General features: G+C 56.6%; 2 protein-coding genes across 5 annotated transcripts in view; one reads left to right on the top strand and one right to left on the bottom strand.

Annotated features, from left to right (window-relative positions):
* Positions 1–8,623, bottom strand: part of cadpsa (Ca2+-dependent activator protein for secretion a) — a 52,934-nt gene extending 44,311 nt beyond the window's left edge. For both annotated transcript variants that reach the window (XM_053867005.1, XM_053867006.1), the window contains exons 1-8: positions 8,262–8,623; positions 5,062–5,175; positions 3,447–3,779; positions 3,286–3,366; positions 2,982–3,218; positions 2,120–2,241; positions 931–1,042; positions 719–858 (exon numbers count right to left, since the gene is read on the bottom strand). In XM_053867005.1, the coding sequence (XP_053722980.1) occupies positions 719–858; positions 931–1,042; positions 2,120–2,241; positions 2,982–3,218; positions 3,286–3,366; positions 3,447–3,779; positions 5,062–5,175; positions 8,262–8,600 (1,478 nt within the window). In that variant the 5' untranslated portion in view covers positions 8,601–8,623. The remainder of the gene's footprint in view (positions 1–718; positions 859–930; positions 1,043–2,119; positions 2,242–2,981; positions 3,219–3,285; positions 3,367–3,446; positions 3,780–5,061; positions 5,176–8,261) is intronic.
* A 766-nt stretch (positions 8,624–9,389) lies between these two features.
* ldlrad2 (low density lipoprotein receptor class A domain containing 2) lies at positions 9,390–15,595 on the top strand. Of its 3 annotated transcripts, none has more exons than XM_053868629.1 (5): positions 9,390–9,514; positions 13,284–13,769; positions 13,941–14,090; positions 14,372–14,509; positions 14,779–15,595. In XM_053868629.1, the coding sequence occupies exons 2-5, from the start codon at positions 13,289–13,291 to the stop codon at positions 15,042–15,044; spliced, it is 1,035 nt and encodes a 344-aa protein (XP_053724604.1). In that variant the 5' UTR covers positions 9,390–9,514; positions 13,284–13,288; the 3' UTR covers positions 15,045–15,595. The 3 variants fall into 3 exon arrangements, with proteins under 3 accessions (XP_053724604.1, XP_053724603.1, XP_053724602.1); XM_053868628.1 differs by lacking the exon at positions 9,390–9,514 and adding an exon at positions 9,684–9,822 and having other exon boundaries at positions 14,375–14,509; XM_053868627.1 differs by lacking the exon at positions 9,390–9,514 and adding an exon at positions 9,684–9,822.
* The last annotated feature ends 1,956 nt before the right edge of the window (positions 15,596–17,551 follow it).

Genomic DNA, 17,551 nt, shown 5'->3' with positions numbered 1-17,551 from the left:
CAGTGACTCTTCACACTGAGCCAAGCTTCCACAGCTTCCTCCGTCACAAGTCAGAACCCTGAACAGAACAGCTGTGTTCCACCGTGACATTAAAGGACACTGGAGTCGGCAGAAGACAGAAGGACCTGAGGCTTAAACGTCATTGAAATCTTCTTCTTCTTTCTCTTTGGGCTTCTCCCTTCAGGTGATCCTCCGCCTCCATCTCCCCCTGTCCACTGCTTCCTCTTCTCTCAAACCTCATGTCCTCCTTCACCACCTCCATCATGTGGCCTTCCTCTCCACCTTCTGCCTGGCAGCTCCAACATCTCAGCATCTTCATCTACCAATGTACTGGCTCTCTCTCCTCTGTCCATGTCCAAACCATCTCCATCCAGCCTCTCTGACTTGGTCTGCTAAATGAAATCACAGACAAAAAGACTTGGGCTGAGGCCATGGTGAGCAGAGGTCGCTTGCATGGCTCCATGAGGAAAGTAAACGGGTGACCTCTAGTGGACAATCATCCATGGTGCAGTTGCAACCAAGAAGCTCCCGTATTCTCACACACACTATTCACTGTAGTTAGTGTTGAAGACACGTCCAGGTCCAAAGGCTGTGATCAGTAAGTCATGACCAGTGGTGACCACAGATCACAGGAACACGTCGGTGAGTGGGGCTGTGAGGAGCTGTCGAGTCACGCTTGCCAGGGCCGCACACGAGTCAAACACAGAAATCCACTTGCCCACAATGCTTCATGTTCTGCGGCTTGTCCATGCGAACGGCGAGTCGGATCCTGAGCTCACTGTCGGTGCAGCCTTTGGAGACGCTCATCTTGTGCAGCTCCGACTGCTTCGGGCTGTTGGGAGTGGGATGGAGGACCACCTGCGAACAAGCACAGCGCCACAGTGACCACTGAGGCCCTCCTCGCCGTCAGGCCCGAGCGGGGCCACCTACCCGCCCGAGCTCCTTGTCCTCCAGCGCCAGCACTCCGGTGCTCTCGGTGAACAGCTTGACCTTCACCGCGGGCAGCGGCTGGGTGGTGGTGAAGTCGCCCTGTGTGCCCCAACTGCAGCGGCAAAGACACACAGCGCTGTTAGATGACCGCCAGCGCGGCGTGAACGTCCTCATGTTGGCAGCCTCTCCAGATCACTTCTCCCCGAAACCCTTGAAGAGTCAAGCCTCTTCTCGTACACCTCCCTGCTGAGACAGAACCTTCTCATCCTCCAAGTCTGAGCCTGAGCATGGCTCCTGTCCCGACACTGCTCTGCTGAAACCCCTGGCAGGAACTACTCTCGCCCTGGTGTCCCCACTAAAACCCACCCCATTTGTTTCCTCTCCAGGTCTCTGAGAGCCTGCCCCTCCCTGGGCTGCTTCTTCTGTGTGACACCAGGTGTCCTGTCCCACTCTACCGTCCAGTCGACTCCTCGCTCCCCCGTCTCTTATGAAGACTTCACGGCATTTTCCTGCAACACGTTCACTCTTCTGTGCGCCTGTTTGGCATTTGTTTGTGTGACTTGAAGATTTCCTATCCGTGGCGCACAGCTGTCAATCACGCTGCCGACTCCGGCGCAAATCAGCGAGGCAGTTTGCTGCGGCGCAGCGTGGAGACGCCGTCAGGACGAGACGCGACAACGGTCAAGTCAAAAGTGCATGCAAAGTTTGGACAAGGGCAGCGGGTTGGTGTGTTGTGAAGAGCTTGTGTTGGAGGCGGGTTTTTGATACGAGTGCCGTGAGTCCCATCGCAGCTCCCGCTGCTATCCTAGCCACATGCTAGCTGGTGTGTTAGCAGTACTGTTGTAGCGGCTCTATTGATTCAATTGTATCACTGTACGTGAGCTGTTTTCTTATTTGTTCATTCTTTCACAGAAACCACACACCCACACCAACTGTCCGAAACAAACCCCTGTGTCCATGACTTGTGCGCACAGTGCGTGAAGAGGGACGTTTGAGCATCATATTCTGCATCTGGCATTCTAACCACAGCGGTCACCAATTCCACTCCACCCCACATTCACGTGTGTGTGTGTGCGTGCGTACGTGTGCGTGCATGCGTGTGTGTGTGTGTGTGTGAGTGTGTGTCTGTGTGTGTGAGAGTGTGTGTCTGTGTGTGTGAGTGTGTGAGAGTGCGTGTGTGTGTTCTCACGTGGGTTTGGACGCCTCTGCCTGGTCAGTTTGCAGCTTGTGTCCGCCCTCCACCTCCATGGTGCAGTAAACAATTCTGTTTGGCGCCAGAGACCTCAGACCCTGGACCTCCATGATGACCACCTGCAACACACGCACCAACCATGGGGTCGATGAGAAGGTTGCAGTTGTATGTGCTGACGCTGCGTCTCACTGATCTGTCCACCAGCACAAGCCATGAGCCATCCAGACTCTCCGTGGGACTCAGACCTGAATGGACAAAAAGAGCTGATCAACCGCTCTCGGACCATGGCGCTGGTCCTCCCACAACTGACTGATAGTGTGTAGAGGTGTATTCACAAAGTCTGGTAATGACGAGGTAAAAATGACCACCAGATAATGCTGGGATAACTCACATAAAACACAAGAATGCATGTGACTTCTGCACTCCGAGGGCTGCGTAACACATATAGCTTTAGCCACATATGGAATTACTCTGAGTAGAAAACACTTGATCAGAGGGCGACAAGCGCAGCCACTTTGCCGTCGTCCCGACTTGCAGACAGTGGTGGACAACGTTGACGAACACGTATGAAGCCATGGGAGACGTAGTGGTGACATGACGTGGATGTTGGAAAATGCTTGGCCAGAGAGGCTGTTACGCATGCGCTGACCGTCGTACATTGAGATAATAAAACCAAAATAAAGTCCTGCGTGCCACATCCCAAAAAATAACACATGCATGTCACTTCCAGGGCTCTGTAAAGCTGACCTCGCCTCTCAAAACCAAGTCGGCGCCATCAGGGGAGCGCATCATGTTAGCGTGCGGGTGCGATGACAGCGGAGTCACCACCAGGTGGCGGTGTCACACGGACGTCAGGTACCTCGAGGGTGAAGGAGAGCACCACGTCCGACTTGGAGAGCGTGTTCTCGTCCTCCTGGCCCATGTCCATGATGGAGGTGTTGTGGCCCCGCTTCAGCTTCTGCAGCTTGAAGTCTGCTCCCTTGGACACGGGCATGCTCTCCAGGTTGGCCATCAGGAGGTTGACGGAGGAGCGCAGCTCTTCCACGTACGCAGACTCCATCTCTCTGGAGGAGAAGCGCGGGAAGCGCCCCCCCACCTGGGTGGACAAGGGAAGACGTCAGGTCTCCAGAGATGAGGACCGCAGCCGGCGAGGCGCGACTCACGCGAGCGATCTGGTCGGCCATCTGCAGACGTCCATCCAGCTCCCTTCTGATCTGAGCGGCTTGTTCGTCAGGGTTGTCCAGCTGCAGACACAGCAACACAGGCGTCAGCGACCGCCCCCCTCGATGATGGTGCTGAGGAGAAGAGGGCTCCAGTCACTGACCTGGCAGGCGTTGTAGAGCAGCTGGTGCTCGAACTTCTTGATGCCCAGGATCTGCTGGAACATCTCGTACAGCTGCTCCTTGCTGAGGATGAGCTCGGAGGCGGCGCTGGTGGTCAGCCTCTGCTGCTGCTTCCTGGGGTCCTCCTCGCCTCGGTAGATGGTGTCGAACTTGGCCATCCAGGAGCTCAGCACCGTCTCTTTGCTCAGGCCGTCGATCTCCGGCAGGCTGCGCACGCGCTTCTCGATGTGCTTCTTGAAAACCTCGCGGGAGTCGCTGGCGGAGCAGCCGCCGCTCTGCACCATGCGGCTCACGCGGTCACTCTTCAGGAAGACCTGCAGCCAGCAGAGCCAAGTTACCAGCCGCTCACGCTTCCTGTCCACCACAGTCACATGCCAGTGCAAGAGGACAACGCCATTCAAACGATGACAATTCAGCCATAAAAAGCCGCTCCAGGACTCTGGTGAGGAAGAAAAGCAGTTGTCCACACAACAGACTCCAGAGACGATCAGCAACCAGGAGTCATGCACGTATCCACCTGCACCCCCTCTGGGACTCTGGACATCAAGACGGACACCACTCACTGGTCCTCAACGACTGAAGCCTGGAACCAGTCAAATGAGAGGCCGAGAGCACGAGCTCCTCACCAGCGCGTCCGTCTTCTGTACGTGCTTGGTCACGTTTGTCTCTGATGGTGTGTCACGAATGCATCAAGCAACACAGATGTTATCTGGTTTTCCAACAGCAAAGTCGCTGAAGCTGAAGCCAGCAATGTGGCGTCACACCATCTGGTGGGCACAAGGATCCGGACCGTCCGACCCATGTCTCACAGCTCTTTACTCAAGGGGGGGAGGTTCTTCTACAGCAGTGGTTCTTCACCACAGGGCTGGAGCGCCCCCTCGAGGGCCCTGAGAGGCTCAGTCTGAACCCATGAGCCACGTGGTGGCAGCAGTGAGTCAGTGAACTGACTTGACAGCTGCACATCTGTGACAGTCACCAACTATGGAGAAGTTCTTGGAAAGAAACAGTGATGAAGGAAGTGATGGCGCCCCCTACAGGAAACACTGTTCACCTGTTGGAGCAGTTTTGAAACGGTGAGACTTTGATTGACACTTCACTTGGAGTTGAAATCAAATATATTGCTTTCATTTGATGATATTTAGACTTTATAGATTATATTTATTTCATTCAGAATTCAACAGTTTGGATCAATTGTGTTTTTTTTCTTCCTTTTCCCTCAGTAAATGTGATGAACATGACCTGCAGCTGCTTCTGCTGCTGGTTGGACTTTTCCATGACAAATATCTCTGTGCTGATCACATGGTTTCATGTTGTCTCACAAGGTTTTGCTTTGTTCACGTGTGAGAAGATTCAATCTGGTTATTGATCAGTTCTGTTGAATGGGCCCCGGGGCCCGTGGTTCAGGGAAAGGTTCAGAGCCCCTGGCCTCCAGAATGTTCTGGACCGTGTCTGTTAGTTGGAGGAAGCACATGAGGAGACAGAACTGTCAGAACAGACAGTGAACTCTGCTCCAGAGCGATTCATGGCGGTTGAACGCTCCATCTCGTCACAGCGTCTGAAGTCCAAACCAGAGCAACCGTTGTGTGGGGGTCTCACCTCATAGTAGCTCTGGACGGCGTTGATGAAGGCTTCGTCGGCCACGACCTGCGTCTCCCCGCTGAGGAAGGAGAGGAAGCGCTCCTTGACGCTCTGCAGCTGCTGCTTGCTGATCTGAGGAGGCAAGACAGAGGTCCCCGCTGAGGTGAGACGGTCACGCGCTCACTCGCCCGCCGCGGCCCTGGCAACGGTTGCCATGGCCACGGCCGCAGAGGAAGTGCGAGGAGATTATGGCTGGTCTAATGGCGTTCAAAGTTCAGCAGCGCTGAGTGATGACAGGACGACGCCGTCCTGTTTCAGCCTCGGTAACAGTGGAGAATCAAAGCCTCTTGGTTTTGTCTCTCTCGGAGAACAGTCATTCCCATCCAACCATTCATGACGAGGGAGTTTATCCAGCGCAGGCAGCACCATCGGACAGCAGGGGGCAGCAGCGCGTCACCAGTCACATGACAGGTGAGTGGCGCCTGGTCCAGGGCGGGGTCATGTGACCACCTGCCAGCTCAAGCGTCAGCTTCGTGAACCTCCACGGCTCCTTTCCCCCCCAACTCTGCAGGTGGTGCCGGCGCCAGGGTGGACACCGGCGGCCATGCTGTCCAGCCCTGGACCTTCAGAGTGGCGGCCCGGGAGACGCTCTGCCTCAGACCACACTAATGGAGGCCAGCCTCCAGTCTGGAGAGAGAAGTGGCCGGATGACTCACCGCCGTCCCACCACCGCCGCGAGAACATGGTCCTCTGGAGGGCTGTGTGAGGCAGAGCTGGCTCACACACTCGGCCGCTTCGTGTGTGTGTGTGTTGCACGTGCAGACAAGAGGCTTTCCTCATCATTACAGGCCTCATGAAATATGCATGGCCTCCAGTGCACACACACACACACAGGTGATGTCTTCACGCTTCGTGAGGACCTGCTCTCCTGGCCATCACCCTTCCCCCAGCCTCCCCCCCCTGAACACAACCATCCAAACTCCTGAACCAGGAGGCTTGAAGCCTCAACGTGAGGCTTCACCTTGTGGGGTCCGGCCCCCGCACACCGCCCCAAACAGCAAACAGTCCCCACAAGGTCGAAGCTATGCGTGTTCACACACACACACACACACACACACACACACCAAGAGCTACGGCTGGAAGAGAAAGCGCCTGCTGGCTGGTTATTACCGAGCCTAGATCAAACACACACACACTGAGGCTCCAGCTGTCGGTCCTGGAGATGAGAGAGAGACACTGAGGAGCGCACGCTCTCACTGCTGACACTGGAGTAAAGCAGCAGGAAAACACACCAGGTCTGGAGGGTGGATCCGACCCCAGCACAACTTTCATTAAGGTGGACTGAACATTAGGGAGGAGACGAGTCCACAAAATCATCGGCGGCTTCGAGTCCAGTCTGCAGTCTCCAGTCTCGAGTCCAGTCCGCTTCACGAGTCCAGTCAGCTTCACGAGTCCAGTCAGCTTCACGAGTCCAGTCTGCTTCACGAGTCCAGTACACTTCACGAGTCCAGTCAGCTTCACAAGTCCAGTCAGCTTCACAAGTCCAGTCAGCTTCACGAGTCCAGTCAGCTTCACGAGTTGAGTCCACTTCACAAGTCCAGTCAGCTTCACAAGTCGAGTCCGCTTCACGAGTCCAGTCAGCTTCACAAGTCGAGTCCACTTCAAGAGTCGAGTCCGCTTCACGAGTTGAGTCAGCTTCACAAGTCCAGTCAGCTTCACAAGTCGAGTCTGCTTCACGAGTCCAGTCAGCTTCACGAGTTGAGTCCGCTTCACGAGTCCAGTCAGCTTCACAAGTCGAGTCCACTTCAAGAGTCGAGTCCACTTCAAGAGTCGAGTCCGCTTCACAAGTCCAGTCAGCTTCACAAGTCGAGTCCACTTCACGTGTCGAGTCAGCTTCACGAGTCGAGTCAGCTTCACGAGTTGACTCCACTTCAAGAGTCGAGTCCGCTTCACGTGTCGAGTCAGCTTCACGAGTTGACTCCACTTCAAGAGACGAGTCAGCTTCACAAGTCCAGTCAGCTTCACGAGTCTGCTGAACATCACCAACGGTGGGACATGAGCGTGATCCAGCCGAGGACCGTGGACATGGTCTCCCAGATGGTCCTGCAGGAGCGGAGCAGTCTGCATCACTCACACACACCCTGCTGTTGTCATGTGACTCCCTGGCTGAGTGTGCTGTGTCCGAGCAGGCGATGCCAGAGCATGACAGCAGCTTCTCCTTCCACCGTGACACGCTGGGTCTGAGGCGGTGGCTGACTGGAGTGGCCTGGATGGTGGTGGCATCCACCTTCAGTGGCTGATCCTCCTGGTTAGTGGCCCTCTGTCCAAGCCCATGTCTGCTGTGGCCTGAAGCCTCAGGCACTGCAGCCCTGCCGCCTGGCCAGCAGTCCCTCTCTCCTCAGTGGCTCGACACTCCGATCCTCTCTCACGCCCCCCGCTGGTTCAGACCTCCGGCACGTCACTCCAGTGGTAGCTTCTCAAGCTGCATCATGATTCAGGAGGGACTCATCCAGACAGAAGCAGGAAGTGCACTCTAGCAGCCTGATGAGGACTGTGGGGAGGGGCCAAGCGTAGGTCTCCTCGCTGCTGACACTCTGAGCGGCCATCTTGGATTGGAACTCCAGGTGGTGAGCACTCCCTGTGATGTCATCTGGTGGGTGGGAGGAGCCTGAGCGCGTCCTTTGCTCTGTGGCGCCACCAGGTGGACAGCAAACATCAAAGGCGCAGGAGTGGCGGCTGGCCGCGCCCTCCGAAGAATGACCTCCGTGATGAAGACCAAGCGTCACGCCACCCGACTCCGTGGAAACATCATGGTGGACGTGGACTTTCACCCGGTTTTTACTGGAAAAACACTGTGATCTCAGCCACACGAGGAAACGACCCATTGGTCTTGGCTTTGAAGAAGCCGTGAGCCGGTCAGAAGCTTCTGTAGCAGCCTGAACTGCTTCTCCGAACACACCGAGGCCCCGGCCTCTGTCGGTCAGCAGTGGACCTGCGCTCACACCTTCTCCAGCTCCTCTCTATCTGCTCCAGCCGACCTCCTCCCCGCCAGTGTCCTGGCGCAGCGACCCTCCCGCATCAGCACCAGTCAAGCTGCTCTGACCTCCTGACCTACAGCAGGAGCCTCAGCCCCTCCTGTCCCAGGCGTCCTCCACCACACACCCCCGGGTGCCTTCAGCAGCGTCCACAGCACACCTGTGGCGTCAGAGCGCTCTTACCTTCTGCTGCCTGCGGGCCATGTCGGTGGGCTGCTTGGCGTTGAAGGGATACGCGATGCAGCGCATGACGAAGACGTAGAGCTGCAGCCTCTTCCTCCTCTCCTCCTCCTCCCGCTGCATCTTCTCCAGGTCCTCCTTCTCTTTGTCGCTGCCCACCGAGGGGCTGGGGCTGGCGGGGCGGCCGGCGGCGCTGGCCCCGCGGCCCGGCGGCTGCTGCCTCGCGCCGCGGCCCGGCGACGGCCGAGCTCCGCCGCCGCGGCTCTTCTGGGCGGCGGGCGCTCTGCGAGCCACCTCGGGCAGCTCATCCCCCTCCTCCTCGCTGGAGGACGGATCCAGCATTGTCGCAGCTCCTGAGAGCGAGTCAGAGCAGCAGCAGCGGCAGCGGCAGCAGCAGCGGAACCCGAGTCTGGCCAGCCGCCTGTGAAGGGAGGGGGAGGGCGGGAACCTGTTGGATCCGGCGCCGGCCACTCGGCTGTCGGTGCGAAATGTGACAGGACGTGAGACGGTGCCACACCGGATGTCCTTCTGCTCTTCACAATAAAAGCCCAGACGCGGAGTGGAGGCCGGAGTTCAAGGGTGAATCAAAACAAACCAACGGGTGCGCACTCGATAGTCGCTTCGTTATTGGTCCACGGACATCATGGCGGACATACACGATCAATTTCAATGCATCAAATTCTCCTCTGAAATTGGCATCAAACCCAGCGAAATGGCGTGTTGAAGAAAGGGCGTGGAGCATCAGCAAGATGCGGGTCAGACGCCGCAGCTGGGTCTCCTCAGGAGAGAAGGAGTGGAGAGCTGCGCCTGAGACTGGCAAGAGTCAAAGGGAGTACACAGAGAGGTCAGGACGTTGTTCTGCTCCCCTCTCTGCGTGAACAACAAGTCGCTGTGCGAGCACTCTCGCAGGTCATCCAAGGACATCAAGGACGACAGTGACAAGGATTTATCCAAATGGTGAGGAAGAGAGACATTTCCCCTCTTTAGCTCGTCCGTCTCTGCCCCTTTCTTGACCTTGACTACAGTTATCCAGCTTCTCCATCAGCCAACCATCCTGGACTGCTGACTCTTTCCACAGCAGCAGCATCAGCGTCCTGGGAGGCGCTGCGTCATGGCTCTGCCCTTCGACAGGTCTGCAGGTGGCCTGCGAGTGCGTGGTGGCTCAGGCTGAAGCCGCGGCAGCTTCATGGAGACCTCACAAAGTTGCCAGATTCAGCGGCAGCACTGAGCAGCGACCGTGGGCTGTGGAGGAAAAGGTATCGGCAAATAGGGCAAAAAGAGAACTGGAGCAAACGCTCAGAAGCAGTTGCAGCGTCTGAGATGGCAGGCTCTTCGATGGCCTGGCTCTCATCTGATTGGCGGTCGGTTGTCATGGTGATGAGAAAACATGGGTGTGTGTGTGTGTGTGTGTGTGTGTAGCCCGTGGGGGTGAAACGCAGCGCGCCATCATGAGAGTCTACAGTCGTGTGACTCTGGAGGATGGCGCGCGGCCCGCGGTGTCTTTCTCTCCGCCTGATCCTGCTGCTCAGCTGCGTGAGGGTCCACAGCACGGCCATGGAGACCGGTAAGAGCCGGCTCAGCGGACTTGCTTTGTTCTTCTTCTGTGGTCAGCCACAAAAGCAGCTCAGATCGATGGGAAGTTGGTGACCTCTGAACCCTCACCAGGACGAAACTTTGCTTGAGACAGTCCTGACTGCTTCTCCGTCAGACGGATCGCTGAAATACCTCAGCGATACCTGAACACATTCCTGGTTGACTCATCTTCAGGAATGGAAAAGGCGAGCCAAACAAGCAGGTTCAGGTCAGACTTTGCTCCGTGACTCGTGCAGTCATGGTCCTGGCTAGTCACGTGGATGACTTGGACTTGACGCTTCATCTTGCCATCGCTGTCACAGCCTCTGGAAGACAAGGCGAGCCCACGGCCACATGACGGCCGGGAGGGTCCAAAGGTCGCGGGGCTGAGGACCCACCGCATGCTTGAACTCTGATGTCAGAACCAGAGTTCAGCCTTCCTCCCTCCCACGGTGTCATGACGCCGGGGGATGAGTCGACCTCGACGATCAGCCTTCATGGAGATGCACAGGTGTCTCCGGGCGTTTTCTGTGAGAGGGTCATGAAGGGGCGGGGCAACACCTTTCATGGGAACCCGGCCGTACCTGAGGGAGGAGGAGAACCTGTCAAAAGAGTGACAGCGCTCCTCACTCTGGAGTGTCTTGCTAAGACGACACGCCAGTCACCTGCGTCTTGGTGAACAAACCTTTGGTTTGAGCTGCTTTAAATGGTCATTTGGAAGCGGATGTTCTCACGGCCACTGTGCGTCACCCATGTTTGTATTCTGTGTAGTCCTTGTCGAGGAGGCCGTTTTTCAAACCTGACCTTGGCCACGGCAGCGTCAACTCTCTGGCGTTAGAGAGGAGCGTGTGGCGAGGTGGTGCACTGCTCAGGGTTCGACCCCGCCCCCTCGCGCTGACATCACAGGAGCACTGGTCCCATCAGGTCTCACACAGCCAACCAAGCCACGACGTGTCAGCAGCTCTGAGCCTCAAGCATCCGTCAGTCTGACACGGAGAGCACGGCCTCTCGGGCACAAGGTGTCCCTCTGAATAGCCCCATCAACGGTTCAAAGGGCTCCAGGTCTGTAGAACTCTGAAGGTCTGATTCAGGGACACCAGTCCGGCTGTTGGCACACTGTGGCCTTTCACAGTGGAAGTCTTCCAGTCCATCTCTGCTGTGCTGAATGAGGAGAAACCCTGCCTGAGTGCGACTCTCCTCTGCTGCGGTTCATGATGGCCTGTTTCTGCTGGTTTATTTGTTTTTTTGAGGATAAAAAGCAGGCTAAACTGAACAATCCATCTCCGACTGTGAGTGGCTTCGCATGGCAACACAATATCAGACAGAAACAAGCAAACATGTTGACAGATAAACAAGGCAAAGCAAGTGCCAGTCCAGGAGACAGAGGACATTGTGTTTGTGTTGACTTGTGCCGGGCCCAGTCTTTTCCCACCCACAGGGGCTCCAGGGTTCAGAGACATTCCTGGGGGTCACTGGATCAGTATTCAGCCGTCTCCATAGAAACAGAGCTAATAAAGTCCAGGTGGTGGTAAATCTCTTCATGATCTGGCCTGCAGCCCAGAGGCAGATCAGGGGCTGAGCGTCCGTCCCACACGCCCCCTGCTTTCAGACCTCAGAAGCCTTGGATCTGCTCTTTGAGGAGCTCGGTCCTAACTGTCTACAATCAGTGCTGAGGAAAGGGCAGTTTCAGCCGTGGCAGCAGAGACAAGTGAGTGGACAGGATCGACCACGTTGTCTGGTGCTCTTGTCTGTGGGACTCTGGATCCTCTACCATGGACAGCTCCTGCCAGAGGTGAGAAACAAGATGGAGGCACCAGGATGGACACACCATGGCTTGTAGTGAGGGAAGGAATCATCATCAATATGTTATTGTTATTATTATTATTATCTTTAATGAACGAGGCTCAGCCCAGCAAAACAGTCGCCCAGTGTTGCCACTGCCCTCATGTCTGTGAACGTTTGTGATTTGACTCGGATGCTTGTTTATCTGTTGTTTATCATGTTATTCTGGGACAAATAGCTGTTGACAGCGGTGTTTGTTCCAAAGCCAGTTGTTGGTTGTCAGTCATTGACCTGGTGTGTCTGGAGGGGGCGGGGTTATGGGTTGGGGGCGGGGTTTTGGAGGCTCTGTTTCAACACCCGAGCTAGAAGCCTGGTATGGAGCAACGTCATTGCTTGACAACTGACGTGAATGAGCTGTGTCAACTGCCAAAGAGAGTGAGCAGACCTGCAGCTTCGCAGCAGACCAGTTCATCTGCTCCACAGTTTCAGTCACGCAGCACCGCAGGACGTCCCCGCAGCAGAGGCAGGCTCACTCGCCTCAACATCAGCTGCTCGCTCGCTGTAGTATAATGGTGCTTTCCTCAAACCAGAATCCAGTCAACCAGACGCACTCACAAGCCTCATCCATCCGTTTCAGGATCAATGTTTGCTTGAAGTTCTTTGATATCCAGTGCCCTCAGTGGTGTCATGTGACTTTTAGATCTAGATCTATATCTATATCTATATCTATATCTATATCTATATCTATATCGATATAGATATAGATATATAGCTGACAGTGACAGTGGTCCAGGTCAGGCTCAGAAACATCAGAGGGGACAATGGACTGGACTCTCTGCTGACTCCAGACCTGCAGGAAGTCATGGACAGTCGGAGCAGTGCTGAGGGCTGCAGCAGCTGCGCGGTGTTTGGCCTCCAACCGGGGCATCAGGCAGCAGGTTTCCATGCCACAGGTGCCGCCCGGCTCTGACAGGGAGGACGGCCTGAGCGGGAGGCCACTGCGTCGCCCGGGAGACGCCACGTCGCCCTCGCTCCTCGTCCAGGGCCGTTTACACTGAGGAGGGTGACGGGTGCGGTTATGAAGTGGATCCTTGCTTGCTCTTCTCAGGGCCGGAGAGGCGCCACGGCAGGAGGAGGTGCGCTGCACTCGGCTGCTGGGCCCTCGTGTTGGGGGGCCACGTGCCTCCCTCCTGGGGTTCCTCCAGGATCCAGAGAGTCGGGCGGCTCTGGCGCCGCGAGAGAGTCTGCAGCGTCCGAGAGCAGAGGGGCAGCGCTGGCTCAAGGTCAAGTGGACTAGTGAGGTCACAGCTTTTGGAAGGAAATTGTCTCGGGCAGTCAGGAGAACCTGAGAGAGTGAGTTGTTTCAATGTACGTTGATAGTGAGAGGGTGATCCAGACCTTTGTGTCGGTCCCTCACCTGGGCCCAGTCCATCACTTTGAAAACCTCTGACCCTCAAACCGGCCCCTTTCCTCTGATTGGTCGGCTGAGTTGGCGCAGGAACCCCGCCCCCCTCCCCGCGCTGGAGAGGTTTGGTTGCGCCAGGTTTCACGCCCACACAGAGCAGCTGAGACAGAGAGAGAGAGAGAGAGGGAGGGAGAGAAGCGACACTCCGCGCGCCGTCACGCTCCCCTGGTCTGTTCTGATGAAGAAAATGGCGTTTGTCTTTCCAGTCAACATGGTGGACTTCTGCGGTCAGACCATCCGGGGAGACGGCATGATCGTCAACTCGCACCAGGAGTCCAAGAAGTTCTACTTCGTGTCCACGGGCACGGACTGCCACCTGACCATGCAGGCGCGCTCGCCCCTGGACAAGGTCCAGTTCTACTTCCGCTTCTTCCTGGTCTACAGCTTGCTGCGCGTGGCGCCGCTGAGTCCCGCCCCGGTCTTCCAGGGCTCGCTTCACGGCTCGGCCTCTCTGAAGCCCGGGCTGGGCTCCGTCTCCGGGAGGGACCTGAGGGACCCCTGTCACTCGGGCTCTTACGTGCAGTTCTACGACGGCCCCGACAAGAGCTCCCCGGCCCTGGGCCACGCGCTGTGTGGCAAGAGCCCGCCGCGACTGGTGCTGTCCACCGGGAACTACTTGACTCTGAGGCTGGTGACCAGGGGGACTCAGCCCAGAGTGGACTTCGTGGGGGACTTCACCTCCTTCAGGCTCGGTGAGTGGCAGACTCCTTCCATCCAGGGGGCAAAGGTCACGGCCCACTGCGGTAGACGAGGTCACTGCTGCTGCGCTGATCCTCGCCTGTGACTGCTCCGTCCCACCTCTCGGTGTCAGTAAGGCATCCGTTGCAGTTGCTCACTTGCCACTGCGTCGTGTGTCTCTCCAGGATTCAACCATTCCGAATGCACCCGCGAGCCCTACTTCACCTGCGGCAACGGGAAGTGCATCCCGCTCAGCCTGGTGTGTGACGACAAAGGCATCGACAACTGTGGGGATGGGAGCGACCTGGAGGAAAACCTCAGCTCGGGGTGCCAAGGTCAGCAGGAGTCTGCAGCCAGCATGTGGCACGCAGAGGACGCAGCGCATGTCTGCTGCTGCACTGAAGGAGACGCAGCACTCGGATGATCGTAGTGTTGCTCTCCATGTGGGAAGGTCAGCTCTGAAGCGGGGCGTGCCACAGCCTCTGATGCCGACAGTGGAGTTCCACAGCTCAAAGTCCTGTTTCCACCTCTGTGTTTGGTGCAGCAGTCGCCATGAGCTGCTCATGAAAACTAATCATCGCCAACCCTCCTCCCTCTAACACGCTCTGATCATCAGCAGGTCACCATCTGCTTCCGGAACGCCTGCTGGCGACCCCGTCCCCGGCCGCGGTCAGTGTCCCCTCCGCAGAGCGGACGGCCACTCGTTCCTACTGCAGAGTGCCAGCCAGCGCCCCCAGTGAGCAGTCGCTGAGCGGTGAGTCTCCGAGAACATCCCTCTGGTGTCGTGAAGACGCCTGTGGGGCGGCCATCTTGCAACATAGGTCACACAGGTCAGCGTCGCGGGGGAGGAGGAGTTAGCCACATGGGCAGGGAAGTGGGAGGAGTCAGAGATGCTGAGGCGTATCAGAGGGGCGTGTCAAAGATGGGGAGGCCAGACACAGGAGGAGGCGCCCTCTTCAGGCAGGCGGCAGTGAGACCTCCGCACGCCTCCGTGTCGAACTGAGCCCGCTCTCTTTCTCCCAGACCCTCGGGCATCCTGGACCTTGTTGCTGGTCTCCGTCGGCCTGGCTGTGGCGGCGGGCGCGTTGGTGCTCTACTGGTGCTGCTGGTCGCCGGGCTGGCTTCTGTGGCGCCTCAGCGTCTGCCGCTTCTCACCCTGGTGTAACTTGCTCTGCTCCTCCTGCCAGCTCTGCTCCCACAGCAGCGAGCACCGGCCGGCGAAAGTCAGCCCGCAGCCGCCCGTCGCCATGGAGGCGGCCGACAACCACGTCAGCAGTCATCCTCTTTAGAGGGAGGCGAGGACGCCACCTGCATCCAGGACGCACCAGTGCAGGCAGCAGCTCAGGAATGGTTTCACCACAGCCCACCTGCTCATCAGCGCCACCCACAGGTCAGCCCTTCTGACTGGGTCTCACCTCACGGTCTCAGTGCTCTCGATGAGCAGTTGAAGTCAATGGGCGCCAGTGTCTTTAGACGGGACCAAGAAAAGGGAACATTCTGGTCCGATCCAGCAGAAATATCCGCCCGGACCCTGACCAGAATCCCAGTCCAGCAGCCTGGTGCCAGAGGGACGCTGCAGGCTGGCAGCCAGGAGGGGGCGTGTCTGCCATGGAGGACACCGTTGGTGCACGGTCCTCAATGCCAAACTCAACTCATGTCATTGTGCTTTGTGTGAAAATAAAGTCGGACTATTTAAGAGCGCGCTGGTGTCCCGCCTCTGGCTTCAGCCACCGCTGCCTTGCATCTCACTGAGGCCGCCTGCAGAGGGCGCCCTGCCGGCCAGGTCGGTCCTCACCTGAACCTCCTCTCCTCCATCCTTCTGTCTGACTGCTGAGCCGTGTAAGAGCAGTTCACACGTTCCGCCAGCGTTCACTCTGAGCTGCGCGAGTTCCCAGACTCTGGAGCTTCTCGTGGTCCAGACATGGAGCCTGGTGACATCAGAGCAATCAGATGAAGCGCTGTTCCACCGTGCGTTTCCTTCCTTTCCTTCAGACCAGCGTGCGCCCAGTGACGGCGCTACATCCACACCATGGAAGGAAGAGCTGCCATCTGAAGTGAACTAGTGGAGCTGGCTGATGTTGAGGAGCTGGTGGCTTCTTGTTATATATATTAAGAATATAACGTATTATGATTCAGTTGAGCAAATATGTAATGTACAATTCAAAGATAACTGAAAGCTTTTATTTTATTTATTTAAATTTCACGCATGGTCCATTCCTCAATGTAAATTATGCAAATTGTAACTCATTTCAGAAAAATATTTTTAAACACCGTTATAAGCTGCTACAGGTGTCACCACAGCCGACAGTGACAGGCAGCTGACCGTGGTCCAGGTGAGGCTCCGACACATGAAACATCGGAGGGAACCTGGCTTTCCACCCAGTGGGTCAGAACCTCAGGGCTCATGTTGGAGCTGAGACTCCCCTTCATCATGAGAGCCAGACAGACCCACGTGATGAAGAATGACATGTCCGGATGAGCCAGACTGACTTGCTGCCGTGGAACCCAGCCCTGGGCTCAGAGCACGTCTCATGAGATGAGCAGGAACCATGGGTCCAGGCTGGCAGACTCTCTTTGTGTTGCTCTGCAGATGGAGGAGATGAGTAACCTTTACGCTGCCGTGGTCTCACTGTGTGTTGAGTTGAGCCCCTCGGTGTGTCCGGGCCTGACTGTGTACTCTAGACAGCGCCGGGCCACACGTCCTGTGCAGCAGCAGCAGCAGCAGCAGCAGCAGCAGCAGCAGCAGCAGCAGCAGTAGCAGCAGCAGCAGCAGCAGCAGAGGTCGGTTGCTTGGTTTCGACCCTTGGCCTCTGACGGAGATCAGAGACTTTGCTGGAATCCCATGAAACTTTTCACTCACCCCTGTAGTTCAGTGGCCACTCCCCTGATGGTGGACGGATCCGGGCCGGACGTGGGCGCTGTCTGGCCCACACAGGAATCTGGTCCCAGATATGTGTCGCAGTGTCTGGAGTCTGGCTGCCATATTTGGCCCGGACCAGGTCTCATGGAAAGTGATGGAGCACAGCGCTGTCACGCTCAGTGAAGATCTGTGGCTCTTTTATCAAGCCAGTTTGTCACTGTGCTTGTTTTAAGCTTCTCCTTCTCCTCCTCCTCCTCCTTCTTCTTCATCTTCACCTTTTCTTCTTCTTCTTCGTCTTCACCTTTTTCTTCTTTGTCTTTTTCTTCTTCTCCTTATTTTCGTCTTCTTTGTCTTCTTCTTCGTCTTCATCTTTTTCTTCTTCTTCTTCTACTGTTCTTCTTCTTCTTCTCCTTATTGTCCTCCTTCTTTCTCTCTGGGCTTCTCCCTTCAGAGGTGGATCCTCCTCCTCCATCTCCCCCTGTCCTCTGCCTCCTCTTCTCTCAAACCTACAGACCTCATGTCCTCCTTCACCACCTCCATCAAGCTCCTTGTTTTAAGCTCGATTCCCGTTGTTTAACTGTTGATCACCATAACACAAACCTGAACCTATTGAATTGTCTCAGTCTCCCAACTTGACCACAGTTTTTCTGCTCCATGATCGACAAACATGCAAGTCTGAACTGAGAGACCGAAGCATGTCTGGGCATGAAGCACCTGGTGATTGGGTGCAGAAGTGGCTGCATGACGTGGTGGAGGAGGCCTCACTACCTGCCCCCTCCCCCGGGTGCAGCCGTGACTCTTCACCAGGGAAAGGTGCGGTGAGCCGCACCCTGCTCAGCCAGCTCCCGTCTTTGTTTTCCAGCCCTGCGGCTCCTTATTTTGTCGCCTGGAGTGAGTGATGTGCTCAACTCACAGGCTCACAGACAAGAGGGTGTG

Source organism: Synchiropus splendidus, chromosome 6 (genome assembly GCF_027744825.2).
Source record: "Synchiropus splendidus isolate RoL2022-P1 chromosome 6, RoL_Sspl_1.0, whole genome shotgun sequence".
Taxonomy (NCBI): Eukaryota; Metazoa; Chordata; class Actinopteri; order Syngnathiformes; family Callionymidae; genus Synchiropus; species Synchiropus splendidus.
This window is presented reverse-complemented; position numbering and strand designations above follow the sequence as displayed.

Excerpts from the sequence above, each read along its gene's own strand:
- ldlrad2 (XM_053868627.1), top strand. The coding sequence starts at position 9,738 with ATGGCGCGCGGCCCGCGGTGTCTTTCTCTCCGCCTGATCCTGCTGCTC. Across the intron at positions 13,770-13,940 it reads CTTCACCTCCTTCAGGCTCG|GATTCAACCATTCCGAATGC; the intron begins GTGAGTGGCAGA and ends GTGTCTCTCCAG. Across the intron at positions 14,510-14,778 it reads CAGTGAGCAGTCGCTGAGCG|ACCCTCGGGCATCCTGGACC; the intron begins GTGAGTCTCCGA and ends TCTTTCTCCCAG.